General features: G+C 45.6%; 1 protein-coding gene across 2 annotated transcripts in view; it reads right to left on the bottom strand.

Annotated features, from left to right (window-relative positions):
* Positions 1–25869, bottom strand: part of LOC146799990 (uncharacterized) — a 190837-nt gene that overhangs the window by 78710 nt on the left and 86258 nt on the right. The window contains exons 4-5 of one of the 2 annotated variants that reach the window (XM_085620926.1): positions 5310–5399; positions 3504–3614 (exon numbers count right to left, since the gene is read on the bottom strand). In XM_085620926.1, the coding sequence (XP_085477052.1) occupies positions 3504–3614; positions 5310–5399 (201 nt within the window). The remainder of the gene's footprint in view (positions 1–3503; positions 3615–5309; positions 5400–25869) is intronic. The other variant, XM_085620927.1, reaches the window with a different exon arrangement.

Here is a 25869-nt window from a genome sequence, read left to right as displayed (position 1 = left end):
ATCCCACGAAAATCACCTGCGGAGTCCCACAGGGGTCATCACTGAGCCCGACCCTCTTCAACATCTACATGGCCCCCCTTGCAGCCATCGTCTGACAACACAGCCTCAAAATCGTATCCTACGCTGACACCCAGCTCATCCTCTCACCCCACCACCGCCAAACTCAACTACCAGAAAGGAATGCAAGGCGTCACAGTCTGGATGACCAACAGCTGCCTGAAGCTTAATGCCGAGAAGACAGAAGTCCTCGTCCTTGGAACCACCACTTCAGCATGGGACAAAACCTGGTGGCCAACCGCCCTCGGAAGCCCACCTACCCCCTCAGACTACGCCAAAAAACTCTGCATTGTACACGACTTATCGCTCACCATGAACCAACAGGTCAACGCCATCACCTCGAGCTGCTTCAACACCCTCCGCATCCTCCGCAAGACCTTCAAATGGATCCCCCCTAAGTCAAGGAAGAGAGTCACCCACGCACTCATCACCAGCAGACTGGACTATGGAAACGCACTCTACGCCGGCATCAACAAATCCCTACTCCGCAAACTCCAGACAATACAGAACACCACCGCCAGACTCGTCCTCGGCATCCCCCGGCACGAACACATCAGCCAACACCTACGAAGACTCCACTGGCTTCCCGTGGAGAAAAGAGTAACCTTCAAAATCCTTACTCAAGCCTACAAATGCCTACACAACAACAGACCCAAATCAACTTCCAGGTGCCCAAAAGAAACCTCTGATTTTCCAACCTCGCAATGGCCGAAACCCCACGCATCCACAGAGCCAGAGCAGGCGGAAGATCCTTCTCTCACATTGCAGCCAGGACCTGGAATGAGCCGGCAGACATCAGACGCGCCCCCTCCCTGAACACCTTCAGGAAGACCCTCAAGACCTGGCTCTTCGGCTAAACAGTTCTGCTGACCCCCTCGCCCCCCTCTCAGCGCCTTGAGACCCTCATGGGTGATGACCGCGCTTAAAATTCCCCTGACTGATTGATTGATAAGCTTCTGGATTACCTACAAGAATTCATAAGGGGGAAACGATATAACCTAAAGTCATGTCCCAAAACTACTATTAACCATAGTGCCATATGGCACTATGGTTTCCATATGGATGGTGCCTTTTGTTCCCATGTGTGGAACCACTTCAAATATATAACTCTATTTAGGAAGTAAAACCAAAAGATCACTCAATATAAGAGATTATTCTAATTTCATGTAGATTACTTACAGGAATCTATTAGGTGAAAACGGTATATCCTATAGGCATGCCCAAAGAAAATAGATTATGAACAATGTGTTTTCCCACATGGATGGTACCTTTTGTTAACAAATGCAGTACCACCGCGAATATATAACTCTATTTAGTAAGTAAAACCAAATGATCACTCTAATAACAGGTAATTTGTCACACTGCATCTCTCTTGCATAGCTTGTCTGGGGAACTTAGATGACCATTATGTCAGAGTCTTGCTTATTTGCAGCACAAATGGAGAGAAATAAGAGTTGCCAAAATCATTTCAGAAATCTATACATCGATAGGCAGAGATACCCTTAGAAGGTGGCCACCACAATCATAGCTCTAACCAAAAGCAGAAGTCAAAGCAACACGTGGGGTATAAGGCAAAACATAAATTAAAAACAGAAGGATTGATTGAATGCCGACACAACCTTCTTACACAGTATCCAAACAAACATGTTAGAAACTTTGGGGCACATTTGGGGCCCATTCATTCCTATGGGCCTATAGACCCACTGGAATAAATGGGAAAGCATTTGCAATTTGTGATTGCCAAATAGGTAATCGCAAATGGGTGATGACCGCGCTTACAATTCCCCTGACTGATTGATTGATAAGCTTCTGGATTAATTGCAATTGCAAGGGTGCTAGGGGGCCTAAGGCCTAAGGCTCCCCTGATGAACCCCAAAACAGGTAAGTGTGTACATGTGGCACACACACATGTCCTAAGGGCATATTTATGCGCCACATGGCACTTAGAAAAATTCAATTTTGTGCTTTTTTATAAGGATTTGCAAATAACCATCAATTTGAAGTTGATGGTAATTTGTGATTCCTTAATGAAAAGTCGCATTTTGAAAATGCTTCTTGCATTGCATTTAGGGAATCGCAAATTGTGATTCCCTAAATGCATTCGAAAAATAAGTAATCCCAAAAATTGTGATTATCTATTTGGCGAATGCATTTTGGGTTGATGCATAGGAAATGGCTTTTTACCGGTCGCAAACGCTTGATGCATGTGCCCCTAAATATCTACAGACCAGAAACAACAAAATAAATATGAGGAGCTTTTTCAGCACTTTAGGCTACACTTATCCAGTTTACAAACACTACTTTCATTGCTTACACATGATATATATACTCCGCAGTGGGAGAGAGATTCATTCCCATTGTTTAGAAGGCCATTATTAAGGAGACTCGCTCCTCGTGGGAAGGTGAGCCTAGTGATGAATACTTGCTTGTTTGGTCGCTACATCGATGTACTACACCCTTGACACCCAAGGCTACCACCAGTTCTTTATAACTAACCAAAAACCCCAAATAAGGAAAATGTTATTTAGCTGTAACTATCGCTCTGCGGGTTGTAGAGCAGTAGATTCACCGTCTGTGCACGCTCCAGTGATCTACTTGGGCTTGGCTATTGTAAGTTGTTTTTCGTCAAAGGAGGAGTTCTGATTTGAGGTGCTTCACGATACCTCCCCTGAGAACCTCGATGCAGCGGGATACAGCACGCTCCACAGATTCCTAACTACATATGTTCTGTGCTACGTTAATGGACAATAAATAATGTATGCAAGCTACATGTCTTGTGTGAGTAGTAAATAGGAGGATGGACCAAAAGTGAGCAGTGAGCTCAAAAATGAACCTGTTGGGTTCCCTGGCACAACTGACTGCCTGTCTCGAATGGGCCCTTCCTCCTACATAACGCAAGGGAGGGACAAAGGGACAATTCTCAATTCCCCTCGTTCTGCAAAACTTCATGATCGATGGGGCCATGTGGGGGGGGGGGGGGGATGTGCGACCAAGAACCCCTTGAACCACATCACTTTCATCTCAGAATCTTGTTGGATACTCGAAGAAATAAATGATGTGATATATGCCTATCATGTGACAAAAACTCACGGAGACTGGGAAGAAATATGATCAGGACAGTACATTTACAGGCCTCATACATAAACAGCAGAGTGAGCAGAACCAGATGATCGCATGAGCAGGTTTCTCGCATCATCTCATTGTAAGCAAATTATTATTACAGGGGAGTGAGAGCACCAGCAAGGGACTACTCCACAGGTGAACACAAGTGATGGATTCACTCTGGTGTAAAAAATATACTGGGCTTACAACATGGATGCTCACATCCCAGTATAGTAAGGAAGTATGGAGAGCTTTCATTTACCTAAATAGACACCAGGGTTATAGGTTTATTTTGGAAATTTAAATCAGAGAAAAAGGTAGTCAGGCGGGTGCCATTCACTCACTTGTAATATTCTTGAAGCCTCCTTTCATCTCCGAGTCCCAGTGGTCCACAGACCAGGTATCGGCCTCTTCTTTAAGGTCTGATGAAATTAGAGACACAATACCAGCCGAACCTGTAAAAACATGTTAAATATACTTTGAAAATAAAAAGAAGACTGGAAAGAAATCTGAACAGCCTAGAATATTTAAGGAACTCCTATGAAATAAATAGGGACAGAGAAGAGACATGAGCTCCTCAAATATGTTTGTCAACCAATCTCAATGATTTCTGGGATAAGTATAACTCCCGCAGTGTATTCAGACTAGTAGACAAGGGCTAAATCTGTGTCCAACAGAGTGATAAAACTACCGTGATGCACCATTAATGCTATGATTACTTACCGGTAATCCCCATTACTCTTAGTCATACTCGTCCTCGACCCAGTCATAACTAATGAGGTATTCCACTTGACAGGATACACTTTTAGGCTCCACCCACCCTCCCGTCAGGGGCTATAATTACACAGCCAACAGAAAGCACATCCTGACATACCAAGCAACAAAGTCTCCAAAATCAGGCGCTTCAACCTGCCGTCATCTAACTTGACGCGCTTCCCCGCAGGAGCGGAATCCCCACTGTCCGCAAGGGAAGAGGAAGAGGAAACAGGAGACATATGCTTCCACTTTCTGTGATGCTTCCCCATCATGAATCAACAGCAAACGAAGAAACGAAGAGCACGTGCAACACCAAAGGCAGGAACCAGCAAGTAACAGAACTGAAAGCGACACCCCCCCTCCCTTTAAATAAAAGAAGCAGGAAACCGACCCCAACAAACACAGCTGGGAAGAAAAACGAAAGCGAGGCGGGAGGGGGCGTGGCCAGGACTTCAAACACAAAAACGACACAGTGCGCGGCCGCCGAAGGCACCAACCGGCACATGAAGGGGAAGAATCCTTCCGTCCAGGACACGAAAGCGCAACCGGAGCACACCAGGGCGCATCAACGGTAGTCCCCCAGGAAAAAGAGAGACTGAGCACTCGGGGAAACCCGAGCGCTCCCAATGAAGAAAACACACGGAGCACCCGGACCCCAACCAGGGCGCTCCATAAGAAAAAGCCGGCAGGAATACCAATGTGGAGCACTCGGTGCAACCCGAGTGCTCCAAAGAAGAGACACAGCACGGAGCGCCCGGACTCCATCCCGGGCGCTTCAGAAAGGCCCGCGACCGGGCGGGGACAGACGCCAGGAAGCAAAGAACTCCCCAACCACGAAGGAACCGGGCAAAAAAAGAATCACAAAAAGACCAGGGACAGAACACTCACCTAGAGCAAGAGCCCAAGACCACAACCAGCAGGTCAGAGCGAAGCCCAAAGAAAAAGCGGCGGGCCCCAGAAAAGGGAAGAACTCACCCGGCAGCAGCAGGATCCCAGGAAGCCAGCGCAGCCCAGCATCCAGGAGCCTGAAAGGGTCCAGGAAGCCCAGCAGCCCGACTCCAGGAACTCCCACGAAGGTCCATGAGCGCCCCCAGAGCCCAGCAGACGAGGAAACCACAGGACAACACGAAGCAGGTAAGTGCCCAGCACATTCCTCAGCGTCCCTGTCAGGTCCACTGACAGGAAACAAAACTTGATGTGCTTTCTGTCGGCTGTGTAATTATAGCCCCTGACGGGAGGGTGGGTGGAGCCTAAAAGCGTTTCCTGTTTTGTTTCCTGTCAAGTGGAATACCTCATTAGTTATGACTGGGTCGAGGACGAGGGACGTAGAGGTAATGCCCGGGCCTCGAAGGTGGACACTCACTGACCACCCATCAGGAAAACTTGTTTTTTACCTGCACTGACGCTGGCGCTTCGGCTGCCTGGTCCATCTCCATCCACTGCTTCGAATTTCTTCTCAGGCTCAGACGTGAGAGGGGGAGACCCTGCGATAGGAAAACGGTGACATTGCAGGCTGCATAAAACATTAGGTTTAATCATTCTAAAATGTTAATGAAGACGATGGCTGTTATATGGACACGGGAGGAAAGAACACTTCTTTGTGGATAGTATGCGCTGATCTTTATATAAAGGGAGGAAGTCTAATAAAATCTCAATTACTGCAGGAAAAATATGTGACAAAAGAATCATGAAAAACAGATACTCCATCAGCAAAATACTTTGCTCGGTTTCTGCAACCATAAAAGCACACTCAAAAAGACATAACAATAAAATGCCACAAATCCCTATACATAAAACGACTTTTTTTTAAATTTGAATAAAACGGCTATGAAATAGCCATCAGACAATTTATGATAGTGCATAGGGCCTAAAATATGATGAAAGGGTATATACAGCGAAAAACACAGACTACAACAACGGATATGATTTCACATCTGTATGCTTTTTTATCTCTTACAGAACAGAGGCAAAAGTGCCAAACAAAAGGAGGAAGTTAACCAAGTTAGAAGGCCAGACTGTTACTGATCCCACCTGATTTGGCGACAGTACAGACAACCGGCTCCCTAGAGTCCGTAAAGTAGGAGCCGAATTCGTCTACGCAGGGTACATATGCGCAAGCCGGATGGGGCCCGGAGGGGAACTGACTGAGCGGATAGGGGTGGATAAGGGCGTCCGACTGGGGTGCGTCCTCACTCCCACACGGGTCTCATCATTCCTTAACGATCGGTCTCTTACTTGGAGGACAGAGAATGACTCCCCCAAGGTCGTAGGTAGGAAGATGCCCCTACTCCAGTGCAGATGACACTCTATTCGTTTCCAAAACTCCGATGAGACTTCAAAATCTTGTCAATAGATCTATGTCATCCTGTGATAATCGGGGACTGGTCAATGTATGGCCATAAATCCCCATGGGACATTCGGAGTCTCTATTCTACTGGAAGGGCAACCATCAGAGAGAGTTAACGAGTTCACTTATTTCGGCAGAACCCTTACTAGGAATATGTGCTGGCCCGCTCAGGTCAAGAGAAGTGCCTTAAAACGAGCACACCAGGCTGCTGCCATCCTAATTTATAAAGCTTCCAAGAGTAAACGCGTTTCACCAGCACCCAAAGTATATACGGCTAAGACAGAGGGCTGCACGCTGTAGGGGGCGGAGGTTTGGGGGGCTGTGGGCGAGCTGGGAGTTGCAGAGAATAACTTTCTTGGGCCTTAGCTAACCTACCATTTTCCCATAACGACGGGATATGGGTCTTACCCAGGCGACACACAAAGCCCAGCTAAAGCCCCTGCTCTTTAGGCGCAGGTTGAAATACACACCAGCCCTGGACGACTATCACAATAGCCTTCAGGAAATAGTTGCACTGGACAAGTCGAGCAAGATACACATGGATTGGCTACGTAAAGAGCATGCTGACCAATCTTGGAAACATACAGTTCTGAAACCTGTAAACTCGATTCAATGACTACAGGAGTTCAATGACGCGACCTCTGTGAACCCCATGCCAGCACGACAGGAGGACCAGGACACTACTTATTTTCTGGCTCCTGTGTGAAGGAGACAGGAACACGAGGATCTTTCTTTTTCATAATGATGCGTCTTTCCACCCCCAAGCCTGGGGCAGTATTGGAGTTCAGCCACTGACCACTATATGCTTGAGTTGGCCAAATTCTTCCTACACTCCCAACGGGAGAACTGGTAAATTTGCTAGAACTACTACAAAAGGGGTAGATTCTGGTGGTAAGTGTCGAGAGGTTGAACAATGGATGGATTGATAGGTGCCTCAGAAAGATGGCTCATTTTTCCCCTCCCTGGACATCATGATTGCCCTACTCACAACATCTTAGGGGCCAGATTTAAACTTGGATTGAGTGGGGGCCCCCTCCTTCGGGTTCATAGACAATGTTGGTGGATGGGCAGGCAGTAGGTGTGGACATATGCGATTAGATGTACCCTCCAGCACCTACTGTGGCAATGGACTCTTATTGTCTTATCTGCGCGCTCCAACACGCAGCGTTGGATGCAACAGATGTGCTCAGAGTCCCTGCACCTGCTGCCACAAAATCAACTCGGGAGGACAAATTCAGGGTGGCAAGATCCCTTTCTATTGCTGGTATGCGTTGGACGATGGGAATTCATTTTAGAGTCCAAAGCAGCTGTCATGGAAACCATTAAAGACTCCAACATGGTGGCCAAATCAGTTTTAGACGGGTCTGAAAAGTCTGAAGGGCTGGAGTGCAAACCATTGCTTTTTCGTCGGTTGGCGTTACTCCCGATGGGGGAGGGGGGTTGGGAGGGTTTCCTTTTGGCTCTTGTTCCTTTCCCCACCCCGGGATTCTGTACAGATACTGCTGGAACTGCCCACCTGTCCAGTATCTGGGAGGTGCCTTGGTCCAAAGGTAAACCAGTGTCTGTCCTCATTCTGTTTAACGGTAAAAGGATCAGGATCTAAAGCTGGTTCAGGGTAGTCTGGGCATAAAGATGGAGAGACACTCAGAGGGCCATGGCATACGTGGTTTACAGGAGAACGAGAGAGGTGCCAGGAGGCTAATTCGATCTCCTTGCCCAAAATGCCAACAGATCGTTGTAAGAAAGCATCCATGGTTGAGACCGTGTTTGCAGGTGCTTTGGAATTTGCCCCCACTAGCCTGCGCTTCCCCATAACGACTCACCAACAGAACAAAGATATGACAGAACTAAGCAAAATTGCTGTGAAACTGGTTGACAACTTAGGTGGGTAGGCTGACAAGATGGTACTATGCCATGAACAAACAGGTCAGGCGAGCATCTCTTTGGTTAGAAAAGCTCCCAGCGCTACTACTTTAGGCAGCAGAGGGAAGCGCTTGTGCCGCAGCAGGTTGATATCCAGGAAACTGGGAGAAATGGGAACAAAGACTTCCCTACGTGCCTAAGCGAGGGCTTCTAAGTCTCCCGCTTGATGGTCCAGCAAGCACTCTCTCTGCCTTGGCCAGTAGGACTTGGCCTGCCCAGAGAACCGTATACCAAGAGGGGTGGTCCAGCATCCTCCGGTCTCTGACGAACGCGAATGGGCCCGTGCTTGGCCCGGGCTTCGCCCGAGCAGAGGTGAAAGGCACTTTTAAGTGAGAGGGGGTGACAGCAGCACGGGATTCTGGGACAAGTCCCTCCACAGACCTCCGCACACGAAAATAGTTTAATTTACAGTCCCTGGGTATATGGTATCCCGCTTTACTAAGGATTTAAGTAAATTAAATATGTCAATCAGGTGTAAGCTCATTTTACCATGTTTTAGGGGGTGAGCACAGGCCCTCTAAACACTTTACCACTTCTAACCAGTGCTCGAGTCCTAAGGCCAGCAAAAAAAGACACATACATTTACATTTACATTTATACATTGCCTATAGTGAAGACCTTATCTAGAAAGTGGTTTGCCATGTTTTGACGAAGCATTATGTGATGACTTCACAATGCAGGAAGAAAAGATTAACAGAAAACAGAGTGTACAAAACAACAGGAAATTCAGGTTATTTATTCTAAACAATAATGGATTAGCACAACTTTATTTTAGCTTGAATAGGCCTTTGGGTATTACAGGTTTTCACCCCTACCCTGAGCGTCCCTAGCTGTAAGTGATCTGGTATGCTGATAATGCTTTGGTGAAGCACACACAATCATCATGTGATCGCGGAGGTATAGGTCTTTCATCATAGCTCTGGGACCTCGCCTGATGGTCTGGATGGGTGCACCTAGCGTGCTCTCTAATGGACTGCCCATATCCTGGGTCACATACATCAAACAGTGGTGACGGCAACGGACAGCACTGGCCAGATATTATTTTCGGTTCTGTATTAGGCTCCACACCTGCAAAGCTTTGCTTGAAGGTCTTGCCCAGTCCTCGCACTGGCATCCATATGTGCATGTTATGTTGATTGTCGTATGACTGGTAGCAGGATTCCATATTATTTGTGGGCGTGTGGCTGCAGAAACGAGCAGGAAGCATTTCGGTGCCACTGGGATGGAGGTTATAGTACAGCCCCTCGAGACAGTGGACAGGTATTGCTAGTATTTCTGAGCTAAAAGGTGTAGCCTCAGACAATGAAGAATGAGACGATGGAGACGAGGCTCCTTTTGAAACGCAGCAGGGGTCGTGTTAGCAAGGGTCTGATGATTATCTCTTCCTGAGCACTGCACTTTGGGCTGCTAGTGGAGGAGTGAGTCTGCAGTTTCGGTTGTTAAGTTTAACAAGTCTTATGGGCAGGTGCTGTCCTCTTGTCTCTCCCCTCAGTGCTACTCCAAACAACTGATTCCAGCCAGGTGCAGAGTCTTCGGCATTCACTGTGTTCACATTGTGGGTGCCTCAGAGGGAACTAGCAACACTACTCTCTGCTGGGAGAGCCAAAGTGTCTACTGTACCAAAGGAAACATTAACTATCAAAAGTAACTACTTCACTCTGGTTCCCTGAGATTGACAGTGGGATCAACATCTCCTCTCTGAAAATAGTGTAGAACATGTGGACCTAAACTATCCCACTTTGTTCTAGTTCCGAGTTCTTCAATGACCAAGGGAGGAAGTGGTCTGCAGACGACTGTGGGTATCCAGGGCTCGTATCTTCAATAGCAAGGGGGCATCACTTGTAGTCTAGGCATCTTACTGGATAGCTGTGGGTACATCTGTGGCATGACCTGCTGGGAAAGGGGGAAGAACGCCTCACGCTGCAAGAAGGCACTGCCCGAGGAGACCCCACCCACTGTGTCTGGGCTGTGTGGCACCCTAGAGAAGGAGATTGAACTATGGAGAGTAATCGGTGCTGAGCGAGTCTGGAGAAGGTCTACCAGCCTTCGGAGTTCAACAAGTGAGCCAAATCATTCTACGACCGCAGTACGTCAGCCAGTATGATTGTGACATGTCCACCATCTGCTAGAGGGTGCAAAACTGGTGCTTACTCCTACGGTCAAAGAACCAAGACAGCCCTGGTGGGAGGATTTATGCCAACATAGGACCTTGGATGCTCTCGGACCTCAGCTGATCCTGCCCTGACCCACTGATCTCTAGCACCAGCGACGAGAATCACAGGAAAAAACTCGATTTGCGTGCGGATTGGTCTAATCTGAAGTGGAATGGTGGGCAAAAGAATGATCAGTTGGAATCGATTTATTGCAAGAATCACTCCCTTCACCTTTTGTATGAAGGGTTTACTTAGAGCCCAGTTTCCACAACAGGTCAAGCACTAGGACATAAGTTGTAAAAGGACCAAAGCCCAAGGATTGTGGCTCAGCAACCCATGCCTGCTCAGTGGCACCAAACAGGTTCTGGCAGGGCTACATCTAACTGTAGTAAACTGGATGGCCAGGAAGGACCAGAACCTCCCCCCCCCCCCTCCCCTTCTCTGAAACCGACGATGCCACAAGGCAAATAAGGCATTCTACACCAACGTATTCGAGGGTATTATACACCAACGCATTCGAGGGCATTCTACACCAACGTATTCAAGGGCATTCTACACCAATGTATTCAAGGGCATATTACACCAACGCATTCGAGGGCATTTTACACCAACGTATTATAGAGATGTGTAGTGAATAGTGTTTGAAGTCTCTATTTTATTCACATATTAAGAATCCCAATTTATCTGTGAATAACATCAGGAATAAAGAAAATACATCTTCTCCCAGAATGGTTTTTACTGTTTTTATTATTGATCTTCTGTTTTAAGACCAAAACTAAATTCCTAGCCCTATTTGGTGCCTCGCCCCACCTATTTGGGTATCTTTGATACATGTTTACTTTATCTGCCAATGTTCTTTCTTTGAAAAATATTGTCATTCTTAACCTACTGTTCATCTCGATAGGTTTTTATTGTACTCTCCAGTCGGGATGCCGACCTCCTCTTTCATACATTAATCGCATTCTTAGTCATTAGAATGTATGTGAGCCTCAATCTGCACGCACGTTCATACCTCTTTTCTCCAATTGAATTGAACCGGATCTATACATTTTATCTAGAACACACATGTTCCATTCCTTACTCAATACCTTCAACAGTTTATAGTCCTTATGACTCACTTCCTTATGTACTTGCAAATTGACCACAAAGATTTCTCAGGAAACACTCTCGACCACTTGCCACATGTGCCACTTCACCACCACAAGAGCCTTTCATGTTGATCTCCATTTATCATCTGTTCTCACTGCCTTCACGCACATCATGGCATTCTCTACTCTTTTCATCATCGACACAGGCGACCGCCCACTCCCCTTGATCTCTCAGTGTATTCTACCCGGATGGCAATGGCTTCCTCAAAGTCAGGATTTTGGGCAATCCGTTTCTACTGTTATAGGGGATTTTTAGTTCAATGCATCATTAGATGTCCAATAAGTAAATCCCAAGGACTGTTAACCTTCCAGGTTCTTGACTAGATCTTCAATATTGCTAGCTAACGAAAAAACTTTTATCAGTTTCCTAGTACTTTAAAAAAAAATGCAGCATATTACAACCAAATCAATCCCTAGTCCAAAATGAATTTCAAACATTTTTCAGGAACTTACGTCTTCTTTATCTTGACCTATCTGTACCTCAGGAAGATTTGCAAGTACCATCCAATCCATCACCCCTATTTTATGCCACAATACAAGTTGCTTTCCGACTGGTAAGAATTTAACACCGCTATACAGCTATCAAATAAGACTAAAATGATGTAATCACTCTTCTCACAGCCTTCCACTTAGGAACATAGGTGGCTTCAACATGCTTGTACTAGCAATGATGTTACCAGAACCTCCAAACAAGTAAATAATTAAAATGACAAGCTAAAATAACAACCTACGGATGGAATAACACAATGTCTTGCAGTCAAACAAGATGATGCTGTTAACAAACCTATCCCTCCTCTTCAGGTCTCCTTCCAAAAATATTCTGCACTGTATGTATGTATGTATGTATATGGTATTTCAATAGCATGAAGCTAACCAAAAGGCAGCCGAGCACTATAGGTGGTCAAAGACAGGCATCAAGTCAACAAGTAATAGAAGAGGGGTTCTGATGTAGTGCTTTTAAATAGGTGGTCTTCAACACTTTCCTAAATTGAAGGAGTGCTGGGGTGGTCCAGATAGACACGGGGATGTTGCTCCAGATCCTGGGTGCATTAATGGAAAAGGCCTTCTGTCTTATTTTTTCTTTTGTACACTTCTTAGTCTGTAGTCTGCTGCTGTCCTGGCTTTGAGTGTACTGAGAGCCACCAGAGATGGAGAGCTTGTCTGATAACTCTGTAAATGATGCAGCTGGTTTTGAACACGGTGCGGGCCAGCAAGGGAAGCCAATGGAGTTCCATGTAATCATATTTCTCCAGGCCCTGGATGAGACGTGCTGTGGCCTCTACAATGCCCCAAAGGGGTGCCACTACGCAGTCTAGGAGCACATAAACTAGGGCATTATGACCATCCAGATGCGAGAGTATGACGGCCTAAACAGCAGTTCTTAATTTACTTTCTGATAGAAATGGTTTGACTTTCTATTTTGAAGAAACCGCAGATATCAGGCTGTCTTTGGTTTTGGCAATGTGTTCCTTGAGAGCAAGGTTGGTGCCCAGGGTGGTTCCAAGTGACTTGGCATTCTGTGAAAGCTGGGGTTTTTAGCCCTCAAGGTTCACGTCATTAAGCCAGGTTTGTGCATATCTTTTATCTTGCTCTTGGCAAATAACAGGAATTCTGTCTTCAGGTAGGTGTTTGGCATCCAGGTCTTGATGTACAGGAAGTGTTTGAGGCGTTGGATGCCTGAAGCAGAGGAGATTTTCACATAGAATTTTGTATTTTGAGTATATTGGTGAATTTTGAAGCTGATTTCTGTGAGTAGAGCACCCAGTGACTCCATGTAGACCTTGAAGATGACAGGAGTCAGCACAAAACCCTTGGGGAACACATAAGGATCTTTTGTGCCCATGTGAACGAATTGGTGTCGGTTTGAAAGGTAGGAGGGAAACCAGTAAAAACATTGCCAGTGAATCCCATTCGAGACTCCAAGGTACGTATGAGAATGGGATGGTCGACTGCATCAAAGGCAACAAAGAGGTCCTGCAACATGAGGAGGACCTGTGATAAAGAGGACATCACCAAGCAGTGAGCTGCAGAGAGGATACTCACTAACGACTTTCCTAAAGATTGCATTACCAACCATGATATGGAGGCTGATTCAGGATCGTCACTGGCCAGGTCTGATCCTGCACAGGGAGGTCAGTCAGGGAGGGGAGGGTATGACGGCAGGAAAGAGAACTTCAATTACATAATAGACAGTCATATAGATACTACAAACTTCACACGCATGCACGGTCCTTTAAAGTTCATAAGGCCATCTCCACAGTAGTACATCCTCTGGATATTATGGATCATGGTGCTACCATGATCCACCAGAAAGGGCGTTCTCATATTTTCTCATGTACATAGAGAATGCTGAAGAACTGATTACTTTCTAAATAGGTCAGGCTCTTATCAATAATACAGATGTTAAATATCATACCATTTGGGTGTCAGATCATTCCCTAGTTACATTAGAACTATACACGAACGTCAGGCAGCAGACTAGGCCACAGACAACATTTGATCATTCAGTACTTCAAGATGAGACTTTTATTATACAATTAAAAGTACATACATTTTTACATTACAAAATATTAAAACAGCATCCAATCATACAGTATGGCATATGCTTAAGGATGCCATCCGGGATTTGCCAAAGAGTACAAAAAAGTCAATAGTAGATTAGGAATCAACAGAATGCCGATTTAAGGGCCTGAATAGCTGTTTTGGAGATACAACATAAAGGGCAATGTCAGATCAACAGCAGCTAATACAGGGTACTATATGGGTTGACTTAGCCCATATTAGACAAGAAATAAGGAATAGTTTACCTTTAACTCCAGTTCTCTCGTAGGGAAATGTCCATTATAGTCATACCCACTGAATAGTCCCACCCACGTGCGGGGACCCCGGAGCACTTTTTCACAATATATCTTAAGTGTAGATGTTCGCCTTTCATCAGGAAGGCCTGCAGAGTCACGTAAGACAGAAAAATATTATGCAGCCTATAGAACAAGGCTACAATGGCCCAATACTTCATCATGTACTTAACAAAGGCGCCAGGAGAATTATATATGTGTATAATTTTATGATGTTTAATACCAGTATCCCATCATGCTGAGCAGGTGGCAGTTGCTTCAGTTCTTTTTTGAGGCGATGTGTGATGATATTTAGGTCCCACGGTTATCGCTGTCCACTCCACCGGGGAGGAGGGAGGGTTCCTTAGGGCTATAGTGGAAATTCTCCCACAAGAGAACTGTAGTTACAGGTAAGAAACTATTTCTTCTCTCATATGGGATTCCCATTTATAGTCATAAGCACTGAATAGTGTAGCAAGCCAAACCCTCCTAAGAGTGGTGGACAAGACAGAGAATTAAATATGGAAGCTATTTAAGCAAAAAGATTTCTAAGGGAGGCCTGTCCTACTTGAGCATCTGCTCTAGCGTCAGAGTCTATGCAAATATCCTGAATAGAGATATTACTCAATAAAAGCAGCAGTAGCCTTTTTACCTCTACCCGTACAGACCGGATCATGGTTGATAAACAATTGGAACTGGGGGTCTAACAAAAACCATATGTGTATGGTGTTATGTACAGCTGTGTGTGTCAAAAGATGACCAATCGAGGAGTAGCAAAAGGAGAAAGAGAGACAAAAGGAAGCAATCAAAAAGAGGACCATAGAGCAAAGCTTGGATACCCATCAATTGTCTATGTGATCAATCATATAATCTGGTCATCCAATCCAAAGAAAGATATATCTCTTGATCATAGAGATTATTTTATAGGGAGTGAGCCCACTCAATCAGGTCCAAGATCAGCAAAGGATCGGAGCAAGGAGATCATATGTATTTAGAGGTAGATCAATTGAGAGACGTGCAGTGCTTGAGAGGAAACAAGTGGTGTGTTAAAATAGAGTTATGAGAAAAACGCTACTAGTTTAATATGAAAAAGAAATCTCACACTCTAATTAAAAACAACAGTGCAACAAGCAGTGTTCAACAAATGACTGCTAAATGAAAAGGTCGACATGTTTCAGCCATGCGGGAATTCATTCTCCCAAAGGCTTTCTTCAGGACCCCAGTTGTCAACTATATGCTACTGCATTGGTGTATCAAAAAAAAATAGTGATAAAGTGTGCTTATCACACTACTGTCATAAGGTTGGATTTAATACAACCTTAATGTGATCCTCCGCTTCAAAGGATGCAGTAGGCATCCATATTGATCGAGGAGTGGACCTCACCTCGCCTGGAACCTTACTCAGGACTAAGAGGCCCCACTCTATCCGGCGTTGCCTCGAAATGACATCTGAGTCCGGGAATGGACCCTCCATTCCCCGACTCAGATGTCATTTCGAGGTAACGACGGATAGAGCGGGGCCTCTTAATCCTGAGTAAGGTTCCAGGCGAGGTGAGATACACCAATGCAGTAGCATATAGTTGACAACTGGGGTCCTGAAGAAAGCCTTTGGGAGAATGAATTCCCGCATGGCTGAAACATGTCGACCTTTTCATTTAGCAGTCATTTGTTGAACACTGCTTGTTGCACTGTTGTTTTTAATTAGAGTGTGAGATTTCTTTTTCATATTAAACTAGTAGCGTTTTTCTCATAACTCTATTTTAACACACCACTTGTTTCCTCTCAAGCACTGCACTTCTCTCAATTGATCTACCTCTAAATACATATGATCTCCTTGCTCCGATCCTTTGCTGATCTTAGACCTGATTGAGTGGGCTCACTCCCTATAAGATAATCGCTATGCTCAAGAGATTGGATGACCAGATGATAGGATTGATCACATAGACAATTGATGGGTATCCAAGCTTTGCTCTAGGGTCCTCTTTTTGATTGCTTCTTTTTGTCTCTTTTTCTCCTTTTGCTACTCCTCGATTGGTCATCTTTTGACACACACAGCTGTACATAACACCATACACATATGGTTTTTGTTAGACCCCCAGTTCCACTTGTTTTTGATATTGTAGGATTAGGGGAATAGAACTGTGGCAGGTCATTAAACTTTTCCCTTAGACCCTAATATATACTTGATGTTTTGAATGATAAACAATTGGTTCACTCTGCAGGTGCCCCTTGTCTTATCAAGATAGAATTTAAAAACTCTCCTCATATCCAGGGAATTAAGAGTTATTTCAGCTGGAGTAGAGGGATTCTGAAAGACTGTTAGTAAGGAGATGTTTTGATTGACATGCAAATCCAAAATAACCTTGGGGGGTAATTTCGAGTGAGTTCTCATGCCCACTTTGCTAGAGTGGGAGACTGTGTATTGTTTGTAAGATCAAAGCACTTGGATATCGCTAAAACTGTGAGCTGATGTTATTGCTACAATGAAAGCGGTCTTCCAAGAAAGGTGCTGCATGAAGGCTTTGTGGATAAACTCAAAGGGGTCGTGCATAAGAAGTATAAGTACTATGTTAAGCTCCCAGGGAGGATTATGACACCTAATAGGGGGGAACAACTTCTTTAACCCTTCTAAAAAAATCCTTGATTATGGGGAATTCGGAAAGACAGGTTTGTGAAGGACATTTTCTATAGACAATAAGAGCTGCCAAGTGAACCTTTATAGGGCAGAACTGCAAGCCAGATTTTTCCAAATGGAGTAAGTATGGAAGAATGACATCTTCCTGGCAAGACGTAGGGTCCACGTTCTTAGAGGAACACCATATGCAAAAACTCTTCCATTTGAAAGCATATGCGGAAAATCTTGTTGTCTATGCAGTCTTGCGACAGATTCAAGTGTCCGTACTGTACTAGCTCAGGAGCCATGCTGCCAAATTCAAAGAGGAGTGACTGGGGTGTACAATCTGGCCTCCTAACTTCGTTAGCAGGTATGGTCTGCATGGCAACTTCAGATGTGTATGGATGGACCGGTGAAGGAGGTCCGTGAACCACTATTGACGTGGCCACTCCGAAGCTATGAGGATAATCTTGGTTCTCGATTGGGACAGCTTGATGAGGAATGTTGGGATCGGGGAAATCGGCGGAACAGCACAGAGAAGTTTTCTGGACTAATTGATCCATATGGCATTCCAAAGTGTCCCTGGCTGGAAGTACTTTGTAGCGAAGCTTCGGCATTTTTTCTTTTCTATGGTGGCTGAAGTTCCCCACAGTTGAAAGACGTTTTGGACGACATGGTTGTGTATGACCCACTCGTGGTTTTCTTGCAAGAGTCTGCTTGAGCATTTTGGATACCTGGAAGGTGAGTAGCCGTGATCATGAGGTTCCTGTCCAGAAGCCATTTCCAGGTTGTCTGGGCATCATGTGACAAGGGCCTGAACCTCATCCCTCCCTGCTTATTGAGGTAGTACATGATTGTTGTATTGTCTTTATGAACTAGCAGGGAGTGGGATCTGAATGACGAATAAAGCGCCTTCAGCACAAGATGGATTGAGCACAGCTTGAGGTGATGGATATGGTATGTTGATTCTCTCTGTGATCCAGGTGGGCTCCCCATCCCAGTAGTGAGGCATCCGTGACTATAGTTTGAGGAGGGATCTCCTAATGAAATGGCGTACCTCAAAGTAGGTTGGTTGGAGAGCACCACCATTTCAGGGACAGCTTTGCATGAAGGGATAGTTGTATCCTGTCATCCCAATTGTCAGTTAGACCCAACTGGTCCAAGAGACATTGCTGTAGAGCTTGCATGTGGAGACAGGCATTCAGTGTGAGAAAGATGCATGAGGGAGGATACTGTTCTCACCATTAGATGAGAGGCTTTCATGAGAGCATGACAGTTACGAAGGATCGATAAGAGTCTCTCCTCCGAAGGACACACTTTTGCCCGAATTGTGTCAATGGAAGCTCCCAGATAATGTAAGGTTTGAACCGGGACAGAAGTCAACTTGTTGGAGTTGACCAGAAGGCCTAACCTTTGTAGGAGATTGCACGTCCAATTGTAATGAAGCGGATCTTCCTGAGAAGTGGACACCTTGATTAGCTAATCGAACGAGTTAATTGCCTTCTGGAACGCATTATCTGGTTGGGACTCTATCTAGCTGCAGATTCTTTACCTTTGAATTTCCCAGGCGTCAGCCTGGATCCGGAAACGTTTGCTGAGCAATACCCCTTGCGCGCGCCGTCAGGTGGCTCCATTCAGCTCGGCATGACATGGTCAGTACTTTTTGTTTTTTTCCACGCCAGAAGCGCAGAGCCACGAAGTAACTGATGTAGTTGTGTGCACAAATAGGGGCCTGAAAAGGGGGGTAACCCTAGTCCAACAAAATTAGTCCACAAAGCGGAGAGGCATAGGTGGGGCGGTAAGGAATCTGAAGCTAGATAGAGTCTGTACCAGATAATGCGTTACCGAAGGTAAGTAACTTGTTCATCAGGTAGTCATGAACGATGCAGCCAGATTGATATTTAAGCTGCCTCGTAAAATTGCTGCGGAAGTTACATTGGCTCCCTATTAAACAAAGGGTAAGCTTCAAGGGCTTGTGTATTGCACACAAGTCCTTGTTTGGCGCAGCCCCTAATTATATTAAAGATCGTTTGAAGCCCTACATACCCGGTCGACACCTTCGCTCTTCGCAGGCCAGCCTTCTTACCTGCCCTCGCTTCAGCTTGTCGGCACGTGGGGGCCGTGCCTTTTCTGTTTTTGTCCCGCAGCTGTGGAATAAACTCCCTGAGGGTTTACGAAAGGACACAAATCTACTTTCATTTCGGAGGAGGCTGAAGACCATGCTATTCTTGGAGGCCTTTGCGCAGGCTTTCGGGGATTGGGCCTACGTCAGCATTCTACCTGTGATGTCTGTTGTCTATAAGGAAGCGCTTAGAGACCTTTGGTGATTGGCGCTATACAAATAACAACTAACATAACATAACATAAAATAACATCTGATAGAGACTCCTAGCTGCAGATTCCTCACCTTTGAATTAGATACCTAATCCATCCCATTCCGGTGCCCGGTGGTTGGTTGCGGACCAAACCCTTACACTAGGAAGTCTTGCATGACCGAATGGGCAAAATGCCTATCCCTGCGGCCCTGACTGTCCAAGCAGTAGTGTTTTCCAAATGTGTGCAAAGATGCCCACGTAGCTGCCTGACAGATGTCCTTGGCTGGGACACCCTGAACTAAGGCAGTAGTCACAGCCTTTCCCCTGGTGGAAAGGGCCCTTAATCCCTCAGGGGGCTGCTTCTTGGCCAAGGAATAGCAGATCTTAATGCAGAGAACGACCCAGCAAGAGATAGTCCTTTTTTGCACCGCCCACCTCTTCTTAGCTCCCATGTATCCTACGGAGTTGGTCATCCACCTGTAACTCTTTTGTACGGTCAAGGTAGAACGAGAAAGCTCTTTTTGGGTCCAGTCAGTGGAGACGCTCCTCTTCCTAAGAGGGATGAGGGAGAGGAAAGAAGGTGGGCACGGTGATGGATTGACCCAGATGGAATGGTGTCACAACCTTAGGCAAGAATGATGCACAGGTGTGAAGCACCACTTTGTCCAGAAAATACATCATGTAGGGAGGTGTACAAGACAACACCTGCAACTCACTCACCCTCCAGGCAGATTTAATCGCCACTAAAAAGGCTGTCTTGATGGGAAGCAGCCGAAGGGGACAGTTGTGTAAAGGCTCAAAGTGAGCAAACATAAGATAAGTAAGGAACAAATGAAGGTCCCACTGCAGCATAACAAAGGGCGTGGGCTGAAACAAGTGCTCCAGCCCCCTAAAAAATCTATTTACAATTGAAGACTTGAAGACAAAGGGTTGGTCTAGCAGCTGCAAAAAAAGCAGACAGAGCAGAAAGATAACCCTTGAGAGTTCCCAAAGCACAGCCCTGTTGGGCAAGGGTTAGAATGAATAGAAAAGCAGTGGAAAGGGACGCAGAAAGAGGGTCAATAGACCTTTCTATACAGTATATTACAAATTTCTGCCAACGGCAGGCGTATACCGTCTTAGTGGAGGGCCGACTGTCCGCCAAAATAATGTTACATACTTCAGGAGGAAGGTCAAAAGCCATCAACTGCTGCCGCTCAATCTCCAAGCATGGAGGTATAAAGTTGGAAGGTTTCGGATGGAGGACCCTTCCCTGGTGCTGCGACAGAAGATCCTCCAAAAGGGGCAGCCTGATCGGAGGATCGATGCTCATCTTCAGAAGCTCTGGATACCAGACTCTCCTTGCCCAGTCTGGAGCCACAAGGATGACTTGGGCCTGGTCGCTCCTGATCTTCTTCAGAACCCTGGGCAGGTGTGGTATGGGCAGAAAGGCGTACCGCAGGTCTGAGCTCCACTTGCGATGAAAGGCGGCGCAGAGCAAAGCCACCTTGGAAATTCCAGAGTGCAGTATTGTTGACACTGCACATTCTCTTCGGAGGCGAACAAATCTAATCAAGGATCTCCCCACTAATGAAAGAGACCTTGCGCCCCCTCCGACTGTAGACGCCATTTGTGATAAGCTAGGCATTGACGGCCGAGTTCGTCGACCCTGGCATTCAGAGAACCAGCCAGGTATTGAACCACCAGGGTTATGCACTGCTGTTCCAGCCATGTCCAGAGATGCAGGGCCTCTTGACAAAGGGTCCACGACCCCACCCCACCCTGCCTGTTGCAATACCACATGGCGTGGTGTTGTCCATGAACACCTGCACTAACTTTCCCTTGACAGAGGGAAGAAATGCCTTCAATGCCAACCGAATCTCCGACCTCGAATGGGACAAAGAGGACTTTGGGCTCCGGAAGCAGTCCCGCGACCTCCTCTTCTTCGATCGTGACCAGGATCTCCGTGGAGTCTTGCTTGACAGTTTCAAGTGCCGGGCCACAAGGAACTTCATAGCCCACTCCCATAAAGCCTTCGGAGCCATAGCCCTGCAGACCGAGCACAACTTTGAATCATGGTCGCGCTCAAGACACCAGAGACAGATGAGGTGAGGGTCGGTAACCGGACATAATGCGGTGACAGGCACCACATGGCTTTAACCCCGTTTTCCTCAAAGACATCCTCGCACACAAAGAAAATTTTGGGGGGAATTTGACCTAAAATCGAGAAAAACCGACAGAGGGGAAGCTCTTCTTGGATCGGCACTTAACAGGTGCGGAAAGAAAAAAACTGACGTCCGCGTGCCTGGGTGGCACCTATATAGGTACCAGGATATCATAGATGCCGACATCACGCGGAGCCGAATGGAGTCACCCCACGGCAAATGCAAGGGTTATTGCTCAGCAAAAGCTTCCAGATCCAGTCTCACGCCTGGGAAATTCAAAGGTAAGGAATCTGCAGCTAGAAGTCTCTATCAGATGTCTAGGTATGGGTAGATTAATATTTTGTGTCTCCTGAGATGGGCAGCAACTAGAATCAGTTCTTAATGAGAAAAAACATGGGTGGGGGGGTTCTACAATACTTGTTGAACATTAAGGGCCTCATGTAGGTAGCCAAATACCGGTCGGTAACGGCCGATTTTCGGTAATTATACCGTTACCGACCGGTATTTTGGCTATTGGTATGTAGGGGGACAAATTTTGGATTCGGAATTTACCGAATCGGTAAAATTACCGAATCAGTAATAATACCGAATCGGTAATGTTACCGAATCGGTAACTTGTCCGATTCGGTAATTTTACCGATTCGGTAAATTCCGAATCCAAAATCGAGATGTAGGGGGAGTGTGTGGGTGTTGTTAAGAGTCGGTATTTACCACCAACTAATAGTTGGTGGTAAATAATTAATGTATGTGTATGGGCATTTTGAAGCGCGTAGCAGTGTGCAATGTGGCAGACATACATGCCCTTAGGGCATGTATGTGTGCCACATGTGCACACATGGCCGAATCAGGGGTGCAACAGGGTGTCAATGTGACACCCTGCCACCCTTGCATGTTCTCCACAATTACCGAATCGGTATTTACCGATTCGGTAATGAGGCATACCTTCCCCTCAATGGGAAAGTATGCCTCATTACCGAATCGGTAAATACCGATTCGGTAATTACCGAATTGTAACGAATCGGTAAAAATTACCGACTCATTACCTACATACGAGTTACCACTTCTTAAATACCGATTCGGTACGGCTCGGTATTTAAGAAGTGGTAACTGGTATGCTACCTACATGAGGCCCTAAATGTTACATATCCTCACATATATATATTTTTACTGAGAAAAACAAAGGTTACAGGATGTTATAGTTAGTCTCAGATATCACTCATACTATACCAGTGAAATTCAGCAGTTATAGTTACCTGAGCTAACTATAACTTACGCCCGCTATGCACTGCTTATGATCTCACATCTTACATCACTCATGAAATTGTCAGTGACATCACTGATAACACCCCAAATGACATCATGTTTCTGAGTTTTAAAGATATATACTAAGCTACTACATAACCTAAATACTATTCTTTTTGTACTACTAACAAGTGATACTATTTTTAACATACGTCATCGCGACATGCGAGAATCTGTGTGTCAGTTCTTGTCCGAGGGGCTGTATGGGTGTGTGAGTGACTGTATAGGTGAATAAGTGGGTATGTGAGTGGCTGTATGGGTGAGTGAGTACGTGTCAGCGGCTGTATGGGTGTGTCAGGCTGTGTGAGTGGCTCTATCGGTGAGTCAGTATTCGTGCCAATGGTTGTAATGGTGAGAGTTTGTGAGTTACTGTATGGGTGGGTAAGTGGCTGTGTGAGTGGCTGTATGAATGGGTGAGGGGCTGTGAGAGTGGCTGTATGGGTAAGGTATGCGTGACAGCAACTGTATGGGTGAGTGTCTGGCTCTCTGAGGGGCTGTATGGAAGAGTGAGTGATTGTGTGAGTAGCTGTATGGGTGCATGAGTGTTTCTGAGTAGCTGTATCAGTGAATGAGTGCCGGTGTGAGTGGCTCCATAGGTGAGTGACTGGGTGCGTAGGTGAGTGACTGGGTGCATAAGTGGGTGAATGGGTGAGTGAGTGGCTCTTTGCGTGAATGCCTGGGTAAGTGAGCAGGTGTGTGAGTAGCTGCAGTGTACAGTTAATGTGTGTATAAGTGGTTATATAGGTGAGTGAGTGTGTGTGTGTCAGTGGCATTATTGGAGAGTTAGTGTCTCTGTAAGTGAGTGGTCATGTGAGTGCTTATATTGATGTGTGAATGGGTATGTGAGTGCTTGTGTGGGTGTAGGTATACAAGTGATTGTATGGGTGAGTGAGTCTGTTGAGAGGTTGTATGGGTAAGTGAGTGGGGGTGTGAGTGGCTGTATAGGTGAATAAGTGGGTATATGAGTGGCCGTATGGGTGAGTGAGTGGCTGTGTGATAAGGTGTATAGGTAAGTTAGTAGCTGTATACATTACTGTATAGGTGAGTGAGTGGGTGTGTGAGTGGCTCTATAGTTGAGTGGGTGGCTGTGTGTTTGGTTGTAAGGAGTGGTTGCATGGGGATGCGAGTGAGTGTGAGTGGTTCTGTGTATGATGTAATAAATTATGTCATTTGAGTTGTCATCAGTAATGTCATCGACCATGCCATGAGGGATGCAATATGTGTGGTCATAAGTAGTGCATTGCAGGGGTGTACTTTTTTTTTTTTAAACACAAACTTTATTATAGTTTTTGGTTTTTACATACAGACAAGAATGCCACATCAAATATTACATCCAACTTGCGGAGGCGTAAGTTAGAGTAAGCTAAGATAACTGTAACTGCTGAATTTCACTGGTTTTGTACAAGTGAAATCTGAGCTGAACTACAACGTCCCTGTAACCTTTGTTTTTTTCAGTGAATTTCTAAGGGTTTTAAATTCTATTACCCAACTATAATGTTTCCGTAACGGATGGTTTTGTAAGTAAAATTGAAAGGTTTCTTATTTTATGTCCTAATTGTAACCTGTATCGTTTGAGAGTGAGTGCATGAGTGTTTCAGTGGGTGTATGAGTGTTTATGTGGGTGTGGCTACAGAAGGGTCTCACTGGGTATGTGAGTGGGCGTCTGAGTGAATCTGTGAGTGGGTGCACAAGTGTCTGACTGAGTGTCTGTGTGGGTCTCTGAGTGGGTATGAGTGTTTGAGTGGGTTTGCTAGTGCCTCTATATGTGTATGTGTGAGTGTGTGAGTAACTGCATGAGTGTCTGAGGGGTCTGTGCGAGGCTGTGAGTAGGTCTGTGAGTCGTTACATGAATCTTTGAGTAGGTCTGTGAGTGGGTGTAAGAAAGTAGGAGTTGGACTGTTCGTGGGTACATGATTGTCTGAATTGTTCTGTGAGTGAGTGTACTACCCTGAGTGGGTATGTGACTGAGTGCATTTGCTTCTGAGTGACATCATAAGACTGTTAGTGGTTCTGTGACTGGATGCATAACTCTTTAAGTAGGTCTGTGATTGTATGTTTAATTTTCTCAGTGGGTCTGTGACTATGCATGAGTCTCAGAGTAAGTATATGAGTGGATGCATGACTGTGTGAGTACAGTGTGTGAGTACAGTGAGTGAGTGGGTGGGTGTCTGTGTGGGTCTGCGAGTAGGTGCATAAGCCTCTGAGTGGGTGAAAGATTGGGTGCTTAAGTGTCTGAGTGGGTCTGTGAATGGGTGCATGAGCATTTGACTTGGAGAGTGAGTGGGTGCTAGACTAAGTGGGTTTGTGAGTGGGTGCATAAATGTGTGGTATATGAATGGATGCATAAGTCTCTGAGTGGGTGGGTAAGTCTCAGAGCGGGTCTGTAACTGGGTGTGTGAGTGCCAAGTGAGACTGAGGGTGGGTGTATTAACACGTTTATTTCCACGGATATCCGAATGAGTCGTGATGTATATGTGTGAATTTGTCACAATGTAACTGAGGGGTGCCGCGCTGATGGTCGCTGCGAATTCGGCGATATATCGCGAGTGGAAATAAAACATTCTTCACACATATTATACTCATAAGAGGTTTCTCAAACACCCCTATATTCCTCTCATTGGGTCAGAGAACATGCAACCTGACCCCTTATGCCACTTTCTACCGTTTGGCTTCAGCCCCAGAGAGTGCTCCAATGAGATAAAATAGCGGCTGAAACTCTGCTTAGGTTGCGACCAGCCAATCAAAGCATTCCTGTTGGTAAGCACATTCAGGACTAATTGTGAAATCACAAATTAGCCGCAGCCACAGATAAATATTTTTTTTCCTTACATTTCTCAACAACTACTGAACAGATTTACACCAGATAACGGAAAGCATAATCTGCAAACCAAAATCTACCTTTCTTCCAAATTCGGTGCAATTTCGTCCAGCAATTCAGGGTGTAGTCGTGTTCAAAGCTACTATGGAAATTAACATTTCTCGGCCCCGCTTGACGGATCACCCCAAAACTTTCCATGCACAAGACTCCCAATGACATATTTTTTTGTAAAAGTTTGTGAGAATTCATCGGATATAGGAAAGTCAAAAAAAGCTTTTCCTATGGAAACATGGTCTTAATTATAACTACCTACTGGAGATAGCCAGTAGGTAATATATATATATATATATATATAT

The sequence above is a fragment of the Triturus cristatus genome, chromosome 8, assembly GCF_964204655.1.
Source record: "Triturus cristatus chromosome 8, aTriCri1.1, whole genome shotgun sequence".
In the NCBI taxonomy this organism is placed as follows: Eukaryota; Metazoa; Chordata; class Amphibia; order Caudata; family Salamandridae; genus Triturus; species Triturus cristatus.
The sequence above is the reverse complement of the archived record's forward strand: the minus strand, read 5'-3'. Positions and strand labels throughout refer to the sequence as shown.